The 13,312-nt window shown below is 40.9% G+C and overlaps 1 protein-coding gene across 11 annotated transcripts in view; it reads left to right on the forward strand.

Moving 5' to 3' along the window:
* The window catches only part of CAST (calpastatin), a 130,798-nt gene extending 117,486 nt beyond the window's left edge, over positions 1-13,312 (forward strand). For 10 of the 11 annotated variants that reach the window (XM_019965443.2, XM_019965445.2, XM_019965454.2 and 7 more), the window contains 6 exons: positions 1,674-1,766; positions 3,339-3,386; positions 3,808-3,900; positions 5,261-5,332; positions 10,301-10,366; positions 11,260-13,312. In XM_019965443.2, coding sequence (XP_019821002.2) covers positions 1,674-1,766; positions 3,339-3,386; positions 3,808-3,900; positions 5,261-5,332; positions 10,301-10,351 — 357 coding nt within the window. In that variant the 3' untranslated portion in view covers positions 10,352-10,366; positions 11,260-13,312. Of the gene's footprint in view, positions 1-1,673; positions 1,767-3,338; positions 3,387-3,807; positions 3,901-5,260; positions 5,333-10,300; positions 10,367-10,885; positions 11,233-11,259 lie in introns of those variants that run through there. The other variant, XM_070792152.1, reaches the window with a different exon arrangement.

The raw sequence follows: 13,312 nt of genomic DNA on the forward strand, positions 1-13,312 counted from the left end.
TACATCATGAGAAATGCTGGGCTGGATGAAGCACAAGTTGGAATCAAGATTGCTGGGAGAAATATCAATAACCTCAGATATGCAGATGACACCACCCTTACGGCAGAGAAGGCGATGGCACCCTACTCCAGTACTCTTGCCTGGAGGGTCCCATGGATGGAGGAGCCTGGTGGGCTGCAGTCCATTGGGTCGCAAAGAGTCGGACACGACTGAGTGACTTTACTTTCACTTCTTACTTTCATGCATTGGAGAAGGAAATGGCAACCCACTCCAGTGTTCTTGCCTGGAGAATCCCAGGGACAGGAGGAGCCTGGTGGGCTGCTGTCTATGGGGTTGCACAGAGTCGGACACAACTGAAGTGACTTAGCAGCAGCAGCAGCAGCCACCCGTATGGCAGAAAGTGAAGAGGAACTAAAAAGCCTCTTGGTGAAAGTGAAAGAGGAGAGTGAAAAAGTGGGCTCAAAGCTCAACATTCAGAAAACGAAGATCATGGCATCTGGTCCCATCACTTCATGGGAAATAGATGGGGACACAGTGGAAACTGTCAGACTTTATTTTTGGGGGCTCCAAAATCACTACAGATGGTGATTGCAGCCATGAAATTAAAATACGCTTACTTTTTGGAAGGAAAATTATGACCAACCTAGATAGCATATTAAAAAGCAGAGATATTACTTTGACAACAAAGGTCTGTCTAGTCAAGGCTATGGTTTTTCCAGTGGTCATGTATGGATGTGAGAGTTGGACTGTGAAGAAAGCTGAGCGCCGAAGAATTGACACTTTTGAACTATCATGCTGGAGAAGACTCTTGAGAGTCCCTTGCAAGGAGATCCAACCAGTCCATCCTAAAGGAGACCAGTCCTGGGTGTTCATTGGAAGGATTGATGCTGAGGCTGAAACTCCAATACTTTGGCCACCTCATGCGAAGAGTTGACTCATTGGAAAAGACCCTGATGCTGGGAGGGATTGGGGACAGGAGGAGAAGGGGATGACAGAGGATGAGATGGCTGGATGGCATCACTGACTCGATGCACATGAGTTTGGGTGAACTCCGGGAGTTGGTGATGGACAGGGAGGCCTGGCGTGCTGCGGTTCATGGGGTCACAAAGAGTCAGACACGACTGAGCGACTGAACTGAACTGAACTGATAGCCCTGACTTGCCTGCAATCGGTCTTCCCTAGTGGCTCAGCTGGTAAAGAATCCACCTGCAATGCAGGAAACCTGGGTTTGATCCCTGCGTTGGAAAGATCCCCTGGAGGAGGGAATGTTAACCCAGTATTCTTACCTGGATAATTCGTCATTGACTTGATGGACATGAGTTTGAGTAAACACCAGAAGTTGGTAATGGACAGGGAAGCCTGGCATGCTGCAGTCCATGGGGTCGCAAAGAGTTGGACATGACTGAGTGACTGAGAATAATTACTTAAAAGCTTATTTCAGTTTAAAATACAAGTAGAAAATTCATAGGTGTGGAATGACAAACAGAAGCACTGGGTTTGCTTTTTTTCCATCAACTGGAAATCTGTTGACATTGTTGCTCTAAGTTACTTATAAAACTTAGAGGGACTATGTTTTGCCTCAGAAATATCCAATAAATGCTGAATGCTGCATTTTCGAATGTGCTAGATGAAGGTAGAACAGAATAGTAATTCTGTATGTTCAATGTTTACAGGAAAAAGCCAAAGCTGAACACAGAGACAAGCTGGGAGAAAGAGATGACACCATCCCACCTAAATACCAACATCTTTTGGATGACAACAAGGAGGTAAATGAAGGTGGTGTCCAGGTTGGATCTATACTCCAAAGCTTTTGAGATTCAAACCTCACTTGAACAGAACACTGTAACAATAGCATAAAAATGTAACATGACTGACACATTTAATCTGTCCCCACTGAGCAGGCTGTCTAGAATTCTGTTTAATATTTATTTGAGCCAGTATCCTTGCATGTTTACTGTGCTGGGCACTGTGGCGTAGAGAGAATTGAAGAATGTTCCATCACTCGCTGATGCTTAACAGTGATTCCGAGGCAGGTACACAGAAGAATTCTCTGCAAGAAAAGGCTGTAATAACAATGAATGATATTTGTAATCTTACCTGACACAGAGTCTCTCTGTTGAAGCAGAACAGAAAAAGAGCTAGGATGGAAATAATTCATGGGGCAAATACGATCCAAGGCCTGCTGTCTCTCTTTCTTCCCCAACACCACCACCACCGGTGCTGTTGAGAACGAAGACCGGCAAAACCATATTTCCAATTGAAAGCTCTGTTGCTCTATCTCAGTACAGCAACAGTATCGTCAAGAAGTTTATCTGTCTTTGTGTCTCTCCTGGTCAGCCTGCTGTGTTCCCTGCCCCTTCCTGTTTGGCTTCTAGATATTAAATAACCCTTTCCAGATCTGTTCATCAGATAAAAACAAGGAAGTCCAAATGACAGTTTCTGTCTCTGCACTGATGATTTGTGAAGGGTTTGACTGTATAGAATACTATCAGCTTCACTGTCTTCTGTTACAGAAATCAGTTCCCCTCGCTTGCATTCAGCATTCATGACAGCGCTTGTACACCCTGCTAGAATGCCCCTGCTCCGATGGTCCCATCTGACCCTGTTGTGTTCTTTGGGAAATGTGTTCATTAGTGTCCTGGCCTTTGCCGATGGGAAAAATCCCTGATGAGTTGTCCTTGGAATCCTCACTGAAAAAAAATCACCTACAGACCATTTCAGTGCCTCAAATCCTTTTGAAGTGTAATAAGCTGTAGTGGATACGTATATAGTAAAACAGCAAATAAGACATAAAAACACAAGTTACCTTTTGTGATGTTTTAACTAGAGTTAAGCAGTGACAGAGTTGCTAAAATAGTATTTCTTTCACTTCCAGGAACAGATTCATCCTTTGCGTTTTCCCCAAGGCTATTGAAATAGTTATGAGATAGTCATTAAGCAAAGCTGGTGAAGAGATAATACGGACCCAGGTTTATCAGTTATGCAAAGTATACAGTTGTCCCTTGGTATCTAGGGGGGGTTAGTTCCAAGACCCCCAGAGACCAAAATCTGAGGGTACTTTAGATCATCTCTGCATTACTCAGAATACCTAATACAGTGCAAGTGCTACATAAGTAGTTGCTAGCATGTGGCAAATTCAAGATTTGCTTTTTGGAAATTCCTAGAATTCTGTATCCCCAAATAGTTTCAATCTGCTGGTTGGTTGAATCTGCCAATGCAGAAGCCACAGATGCAGGGGGATGACTGAACTCCACTGGATAAAGATCATGTAAATACTGACTTACACCTGAGTAAAACCTTTACAATTTGTTTAACCAACGGTCTGCTTTGTTTCTAAGGGCACACCCGGGAAGCCAAAGGCATCAGAGAAGCCCAAGGCATCAGAGGTAAATATCATAGCTGTGTATTTCCAGAAACAATTTTTTTAACCTCTAGCTGCAGCTTTCACATTTTAGAAATCTAAAATTCAGTGAATGCCTACCTTGTGCTTGGTCTGATGCCAAGGCATGTATATTATATATTATTTCTGTCTTCCCAAGAGCCACTCAACATAGGCAGTTCCATTTTCCAGATTAGAACATCATAGCTCAGAGAATACTCAGCACCTTGTATAACAGAGTGGAAGAAAATGGAGCTGTCAAGATTTTCCTGTTTTAAGATCTCTTTTATAATAGTTTGTTAGGAAAAGAATGCAGCAAGGCTTTCTTTGAACACATTTTCAGGGCTGTGGGGAAATAACCCACAAAGCATCTTTCCCTTGCTTCTCCAAAAAGCAAATCTTGATGGTTATTTCTGTTGATATCTCAGAAACCTGCAGGTGCCCAGGACCCCATTGATGCCCTCTCAGGGGACTTTGACAGCTGTCCCTCGACTACAGAAACCTCGACAGACACACCAAAGGTACTGGGCTTTTTCTTCTTGGCTTTTGTTTTTAATGTATCTCTGTACAAACAACACACACACACATTATATAATTTTATACCGTAAAATAAACTGATTAATGCCCTAGGAAACTTGAAAAAAATTCTATTTCTCCCCAAACACCATTATTTGGTGTTATTTCTTGTCTTTTTGCATATGTAGGTTTTACATAATTATACTTAGATTCTATATATATATTATATAGAATATATATATTATATATAGAATATTCTATATTCTCTACTTAGATTCTATATATAAAACATTTCTTAAGAGTATATCATAAATGTTTTCCATGTTGCTTTATAAGCCCCATTGCCACCATTTTTGATTGCCACACTATATTGGCTTGTAACAGTACGACTTTATCTGTGGTCATTTAAAAGGAGAGCAGTCCCTCACTGTATACACCATGCCCCTTGCCCTCTGGGCTTTCCTCCCCTTTTCTGCCCTGAGCAGCTCTCCTCCTTACCCCTCAGAGACCAGTTCAAGCATCAGCTGCTCCAGGAAGCTCTCCCTGTCTGCTTCTCCCTTCCCAGGTCAGGGGCTTCTCCTCTGCCATCCCTGCGTTGTGAGTTACCTGTCCCATGGGCCTCACTCCACTGAGCTGTGGGCTTTAGATAGCAGTCATGTGTCTGGTAGCTCTGTGGCCAGCATCAGCAAAATGCCTGGTGCATAGCAGAGGAGATCGAATGTGAATGGGGAAAAAAGTGTAATCCACCAAATAGGAGGAAAAGTGAAATGAGTGTCCTCCGTTGTTATTTTCAGAATAAAATGCATGTGGTTTCAGCGGGTATTAAACATATTTCCCAGTCACTGAATTGCGAGTCTTCCCTATCTTGCGTGATTTAATTTCTAGATCACATCAGTATCCTATTTCTCAACTCCTAGAACCTCATCAATAATGCCTTTTTGGTGAATGGACTTTACTTTTGTATGTGACTGGCCCTAGCTCACTCTGGTTGCTTCCACTGTTAGATTATTCTTCCATAATTCTGAAAGCAGTGTCCTCTTGGCACATAGAAACCAGTCCTGATAGAACCAGGCTCTATTTTGATAAGCAAAATACAGTCTGAGTGCATCGTGAAAATTGGCAGGGCGTCAACGTGAGTCGCCTTTTCCTCATTTTTTTCCCTTCTTACCTCCCACTTTGAACACCTGTGTGTACATTCACTGTGGTTCAAAAAGTCATGACTGTGAAATACTCAATTTTTCATTATTTAAACTGGAGATTCCAGGCTCCTAAAAAGAAGAGTCTGGATTGATTTGCTTGCAGCAGCAGTTAATTGCTAGATGGAGTGTTGACTGCAGCAGCTTCATTACATCTCCTCTGCTCTAGGACAAAGACAAGAAGCCTGCTTCCAGTGCCGAAGCACCTAGGAATGGCGGGAAAGCAAAGGATTCCACAAAGGTAAGTTCAAAGCTCGGTCGTGTCCGACTGTTTGTGACCTTCATGGACTGTAGCCCGCCAGGCTCCTCCATCCATGGGATTTTCCAGGCAAGAGTACTGGAGTGGGTTGCCATTTCCTTCTCCAGGGCATCTTCCTGACTCAGGGATCCAACCAGGGGCTCCTGCACTCCAGGAAGACTCTACCATATAAGCCACCAGGGAAGCCCCCACCAGAGCAGTAAATAGATGACAAATGAGCTTGGCAATTACAGGGAACGGCACGTTCTTAGTCATTTACTTTCTGCTTGGGGTCTATTTAGAATAAGACCATTTTTAAGTACTATCTATACCTTAGAACATCTTGCCAAAGAAACTGAAGTTTTAAAGATTTTTTTTTTAATTATTTATTTTAATTGGAGGTTAATTCCATTACAATATTGTAGTGGTTTTTGCCATACATTGACATGAATCAGCCATGATATATATTATTTTTTAAAGTAATCGATACTTAAGTATCAATATTACTTATCAATAATCAGTATTCAGTAAGTATCAACTTACTGAAGGAACAAAGATTCGGAACACAATTGAAGCGTGCTGCATTGCCAGCCCTTGTCACACAAAGTCCCAGTGTCAGCTGTGCTGGTCTGGGGTGAGCGGAGGCCCTCTCCCTTCATCAGCCCCAAACGCCTTGCACTCCCTTGTTGCTACTCTCCCCTACCGTGTGCAGAAAGCCTCGCCTTCTACTTAAAGAGAAAACTGAGGGTGCCTTGCAGGAAATAACCAAGACCCCTTCCTATCTTCCTCCTAATAAACCCACTCTCCCCTCCTTGTCTGCAGCCCCTTCTCGCTCTTTCTCAAGGGGTCACTAACTCTCTCCAGGCTTCCCTGGTTGCTCAGCTGGTAAAGAATCCACCAGCAATGCAGGAGACCAGGGTTTGATCCCCAGGTTGGGAAGATCCCCTGGAGAAGGAAAAGGCTACCCATTCCGGTATGCTGACCTGGAGAATTCCATGAACTGTGTAGTCCATGGGGTCCCAAAGAGTCAGTCCTGAATATTCACTGGAAGGACTGATTCTAAAGCTGAAACTCCAATACTTTGGCCACGTGATGCAAAGAACCAACTCATTGGAAAAGACCCTGATGCTGGGAAAGATTGAAGGAGGGGGGAGAAGGGGACAACAGAGGATGAGATGGTGGGATGGCATCACCAACTCGATGGACATGAGTTTGAGTAGGCTCCGGGAGTTGGTGATGGACAGGGAAGCCTGGCGTGCTGCAGTCCATGGGGTCGCAAAGAGTCGGACATGGCTGAGCAAGTGAACTGAACTGTCTTCAGTATCTCTGTCTCAATTCATTTCCTTTGTAGCACAAACATATTCAAGCTCTTCAACAACTCAAAGCCCTATTCCCTCCATCCCTTCACCTCCTTGGAAGATCTGTCTGTGACCCCTGCTCCCCCTCCTTGGGCTCCCCCTGAGAACAGCAGTGACATGCTGGTTGCTGTACTGTTTCCTTATCAGCCCTTAGTTTGCTTGTTCTCTCGGGGTGTGCTTTGGGACGTTAGATTTGATGTTGTAATGACTGAGACTTCGGGATGGGTGAATATTTTATAACTTCACCTGCCCAAAGACCCAGACTAACACTTTCTACCTCACATTTCCACTTGGATAAACATTGACAGTATAGATCCGTATACATTATTAGATCAAGTCTAAATTGCCACCAATTATTAAGAAAAAAGTCAACAGTTTGATTACGATGTTAGTCATCATAACAGCAAATTAAGACATGTTAAAATATGTGTGCGTGGCAAAGGAGATGACACCACCAGAGAATGTAGTTTCTGTGAATCTTGGAACAGGAAAGTAGTATAGAGAACTAGAGAAGCTCTTACAGTCTCTGAGATCCAATATACTCATATTAAATACTAGTAGTCTTTCCTCCCAAGTGGTACCTCATTTTTCACATTGTTATAGAAAGCAGAACTGAGACTAATGAGCGGATCTGGTTTCTTAGAGCTGGGCGTTAATGCAGCATGGCACTTTGAAAGTTTCCTATTATTAAAATGACTCAAACTGTGGTTAGGAAAGGGATGGAAGTTGGATTGGATAAACAACTTCTGGGTCCCCTCCAATTCTAAAACCATAGTATTCAAATGGTTATGACTGTTAATTCCAATTATAACGAGAAATAAAAGATACAGGTCCAGAAATAATCCAGCTGCATCCAAACTCTTAAAAAGCAAGATAGTGAATTCTGGTCCAAGGTGGTGATGCAGAAAAGATGAGCTCGCCTCGTACCATGGAAACACCAGATCTACAGCTGCATACACAACAATTTCCTCTAGGAAAAAACTCCTACAGTGATATGAATGACTCCTATCCATCAGGCCAATAAAAGAAGGCCAGCATTAAAGAAGGTAGAAGAGGCTGGGACAGACTCTTGACATAAATCCAGTCCCAACACAGTCAACTCACCGTCAGAAGGAAACTCAAAACTCAGAGCTTCTCCTGAGGAGCAAATTAGGTTGAACCCCCACGGCAGCACCCCAACATTTAAAGACCACCTGAGAAATGAGCACACAAAACCTCTAGCTTTGGGAAGCCAATGGAGTTTGTGTCCAGAAGGCTATAGCAAACTGAGGAAAGCTTCTTCAAGAGCTCATGAGCTCAGATGCACCCGCCCCACCAACCAAGCAATCAGAGCTACAGTTCTTAGCCGGCCACTATCCCCAGAGTGCTGCACAGACCACAGACCAAAACACACCCCAGCTTTCTGTGTAAGAGGCCTCCTTGCTTGTCCTGAAGCTCCGGTGTGCGAAGCAGGCTTCCGATTTGGCAGAAGATGCCCAGATGTGCTCTTAGGAGACATCAGCTGGGTGCTCACCACCACTGAGCTATTTCTCCATCTCACTCCAGGCCACCAGTATCTCCCAGAAAAGGGGCTTTGACGCTTACCTAGAGGCCAAATTTTTGTAACTGCCCCCCAGAGGGATACTTCCTGATCACCTGCTGTGGCCCTTCAAGATTATTATGTTTGTATATTGAACCAATGAAGATAAAATAGGCTGCTTACAGTGTTTGGAGATAATCAAGAGTCAGGGCAGGGTTTAACAGTAAAGTTCATCTGCTACACGAGGCTACTCCTTCAAGACTAGAAGAGGTGGCTGTTTTATCTAATGCACACAGACCAACACAGAGAGTCAAAGAAAATGAAGAAATGGAAGAATACATTCCAAACGATTAAAACCTCAGGATAGAAACCTTAATGAAGTGGTTTACCTGATGAGTTCAAAGTAACAGTCATAAAGATGCTCACCAAACTTGGGAGAAGAATGGATGAACACAGTGAGAACTTCAACAAAGATATAGGAAAAATACAAGAAAGTAACAGATAGTCACAGAGCTGAAGAAGACAGTAACGGAACCAAAAAACACACTGGAGAGGTTCAACAGCAGACTAGAAGCAGAAGTACGGATCCAGGAACTCAAGGACAGAGCAACGGGACTCACCCAGTCAAAGCAGCAAAAAAAAGATAGCCAAAAAGACTTATCAGACAATATCACGCAGACCCACACAGATGAACATTTGCATTATAGGAGTCCCAAAAGGAGAAGCAAGAGAGAAAGAGACCAAGAACTTATTGACATAAATAATGGCTAAAACCTTCCCTAACCTGAGGAAGGAAATGGACATTCATAACCAGGAAGCCCAGATGCTTTCAAATAAGAAGAATCCAAAGACACCCACACCAAAGACACATTAAAATGTCAAAAGTTAAAGACAAGGAGAGGAATTTGAGTATACCAAAAGAAAAACAACTTTTTACATACAAGGGGCCTCTGTTAAGACTCTCAGCAGATTTTCAACAGAAATTTTGCAGGCCAGAAAAGGAGTATCATGATATATTTTCAAAGTGCTGAAAGAAAAAAACGCCAAGAATATTCTCTTCTTAGAAAAACTGTCATTCAGGAAAAAAATTTTCCCGATAAGCAAAAGCTAAAGGAGTTCATCACCATTAAACCAGTTTTACAAGTAATGTTAAAAAGACTTCTTTAAGCTGAAAAGGGTGCTAATTAGTAATGGGAGAACAATCAAAGTACAAATCTCACTGGTAAAGGTTAATATACAGCAAAATTCAGAATAATTTAATGTAAAGGTGGTATATTAATCACTGATAAAGCTAGTAGGAAATTTAAAAGACGAAAGTAATTTAAAAAACAGCTAACTATAATAATTAAGGGATACACAAGATTAAAAAGATATAAAATGGACATCAAAAACAAAACATGAGGGTGATGAGTAAAACTGTAGAGCTTTGGAATGCATTTAAACCTAAGTGATTGTCAACTTAAAATATAACTGTAACCCTTACGGTAACCACAAAGTAGCTGCACGAAAACCTTTGGTAGATACACGAAAGAGAAGGGAACCTACTGTAGGAAATCATCAAATCACAAAAGGAGAGAGCCAGAGAAAAGAGAGCAAAGAAACTACAGAACAGTCAGAAACAGTTCACAGAATGGCAATACGTACACACTTATTAATAAATACTTTGAAAATAATGAGCTGAACTCCCCAGAATACAGAGAGGCAGAATGGATAAAAAAACATGACACATGTATGTATACTGCCTATAAGAAACTCGCTTCAAATTTACAGACAGACTGAAAGTGAAGAGATGGAAAAATAAGCCTTGCAAGTGGAAACCAATTATGTTGGCCTTCAAACAAAAAACGAAAGTCTAGAGTAAAACATTTAGAATCACTTAAGGTTATTTTTAGTTTATAAACTTCAAGGGGAAGAATTCAGTGTTTGGACTAAATACTCAAAAAGGACTGTCTTATTTTCCCCTGCTAACTGCCATCTTTTACCTTTTTAAATCTGAAAAACATTTTTCCTCATAAAGCTCTTCTGGTTGATCAGTTTGGGGTACTCAATACAGAAAATAAAGAACTCATTGATGGTTTTTGCTTGTCCTTTTAGGCAAAGGAGGAAACTTCCAAGCCAAAAGCTGATGGAAAAAGTACAAGTTAAAGTTCACACTATTTGGTAAGTTGGGTGTTTGTCACAAATGAAGACCACTGTACCTTCTACCAGCCCGTGTGTTATAGGTGAGAGAAACTAAGTCCATTTCTTGAGTATTTCATGTTCTCTTTATGCTATTGGCAATGAAAGGGACACTGCGAAATCTGTAGAGTAATTCCCTGAAAAGCAATAAATGGTGCTTCCAGAATGTTTAAAAACATTAATCTTGTAATTAAAAGCTCTTTAAAATATTAGGCCAGGCTCTTAAACAAAATGACCATCTAAGTCTAGTTGACTCTTTGAAACCCAAATGCTCATGACTGCAGGTTACTGTGGCAAAGCAAAATTGACAAGTTACATCTTATGGTGAAATGGCCTTACGATCTAGATATTACCCAAAACACTTGTGGGGTGAGGAGAAGTGCACGCCTACGGTCTGACGGTAATTGCAGGGTTTTGAGAATAGGGCAAAGGAAAAGACTGATAACTTGTGACCATCTTAGTTTTAGAAAGTAAAGCCCTGTGTTTGATTCTACTTTACAGTAACTGAAGAGCTGGTTTGGATGAGGGAGACTCTGACATCTGTCTTGAGAGCTAGGCCCTTATTAATGTCAAAGAGAAGAGGTCTTATTCTAAATGACAAAAGCATATAACTACTCGCTGCAAAAAAATCTAAAAGAAATAACAATGTGGATTAAATTGGATTGGGCTCTCTCACCGTGATTCACTTTCATTTCCTGTAGAGGAAGGTATACTGATTAGAACTGCTCCAAAGATTTTCTCCAAAAAAAAAAGTTCTTCTAATTTTCTACTCTAATATCTGCTTAAAGTAAATGCCTCCTTAGATTTATTATGCCTGTAATAAGAAAATAACCTAGCAAATGGTTCACTGGATTTTCTTCTTTGAATTTTTCAAGGTATCTGCATATAAAATCTTCAGCGGGTAGATGGTGACTTCTGAAGAAGAAAAGGCTTTGATAACAGAAACAATTTCTGGGTGGCTTGGAGACAGTGGTATTTGCTGAGTCTTTTGACCTCCTAAACATTGTCTGTTATTCTTTTCCTGAAAAGAAACTGAATTTGTCTGGTTCACCTGTGTTATTCTACTGAGTATTGATAAACTTTAAATTTTTAAAAATTGCCTTCAGTTGGGAGAGAAAGGAACTTTATATTTCTAAGAGATACATTTGATAGTTTCTTAAAGCAGCACACAAAAAAGGAAAAACCTTTGCAAACTTTTGCACATTCTCCCCACAGTGCCTGTAAATCTCATTAGTATTTTCAATTTGCACTTATTTTTGTTGTTAGCATTTGGAAAACGATGCCTCACGTGTTCTTCAGTGTTCTGATTTCTCATGACCCCTTTCCTCTTGGACTTGTGGACTGTGTTTGATGTTTCTCTGGGTTGTTGTTTATAAGTCAGTCATAAAATACTGTGCATTGGGCACATGTCTCCTCTTGAGCTGCTAATCGTAGAGACCCTGGACAGACCAGGAAGCGCCGCACCCCCCTTTCAGGTTGAACTTCTCTTTGCCAGAGGTTAGGACTTCCGCACCTTGTCTGCAGAGACCCACTGGGACTTGACTCAAGTCAGAAGAGCAAAACGCAGACTCTGTCACTGCATAGCAAGTTTCAAGAATAACAAAACCTAATGCTTAGAATACTCAAATGGCTTGATCTCTGCCGCAGTACTGCCTTAAGCTGGGCTTGCCATCCTCTCTCTGTGAAACCGAGCAGCCGCTGTTAGCGCAGAGCCATTGCCACGTCAGTCTTGCGCTGTACAGCATGTGGCTTAATGGAAGTTGGGTTTATTGCCAAAAACAAAAACAAACTTCTGCTTAAAAATAAAGAAAAAAGATCTTTTTAACATTAAAAAAAATAATCTGTTTTTTTTTCCCCCATAGCCATTTAAGAACTAGGGAGGGTCTGATATCCGACAACTTGGAAAGGTTTCTCATATTTTTCTGAATGGTTGATGAACATAGCACTGATGAAATTAAATTATCAAAATCCCATCTTCATTTTCTGATAGTGAACGCAGGAAAAGATATCAGGTACACATCATAAAACTGATTTGGAATTCCTGCTTTCAGAGAGTACAGCCTTCCTTCGCATCTGTTTAAACTATTTCTTAGGACTTGGCAATTTCACTAAAAATTAGTAGTATCACTAATACTGTCTAATGGGGTAGGAGGCAAGCAAAATAACAATACTATTCATAATGGGTATCCAATTCTATTAATACTAACAATTCTCTTTAAAAATCATGCATATGCCTGAGATTGCAAACTTCATCCACTTCAAATGCTCTGTCTTCATCTCATGAGAGGTAAAGGCATTATTAGTCTAAATCTGGGAAAGATAAGCCAGGATTATGGTAATTTAAACAGACCTTTTCAAGGCACTAACAAGAAAATAAACACTTTTCCTGAGGGATTTTAACTATGTGTCTGTAAGTAGTACAAAGTTGTTTTAAAAAAAATGAAACCTTTGACATTGACAGATGTGTTTGCAAAGATATGACTCCAGTATTACTAATTTACATGCATATATCAAGTGTTTTTTTAATTACATACCAAATCCAGAGATTTTAAGAAATGCCTGTAAAAGTAAACATTTATTTAAGGTTCTCTGAATATGCCTTTTGTTTATTCAAAATGTCTTCAAGACTTGGGTGTCTGCTGGTAATTAATGATGAACTGAGTAAGCTACAGGATCTAAATCAGTCCTTTTTACCCATCTAATTCGCAGTAAATAATTGCAAATACTTGCTTAGAGGTAAATAACATTTTTTATTACCAAAAAGGGTTTTGCACATTGTTGCGGTGATGTGTGTCTCTTTAGAAAACGGACTTCTCCAAAAGCAAATGAAAATAGGTTCCTCAGGTGACCAAAACGGAAAACCACTATGTCCATGTTTCATTACTCAAGATACAAGATGCAATTAAAGGAAAGTATTTTGCATTAAAA

This window comes from Bos indicus, chromosome 7 (assembly GCF_029378745.1).
Source record: "Bos indicus isolate NIAB-ARS_2022 breed Sahiwal x Tharparkar chromosome 7, NIAB-ARS_B.indTharparkar_mat_pri_1.0, whole genome shotgun sequence".
Lineage (NCBI taxonomy): Eukaryota > Metazoa > Chordata > Mammalia > Artiodactyla > Bovidae > Bos > Bos indicus.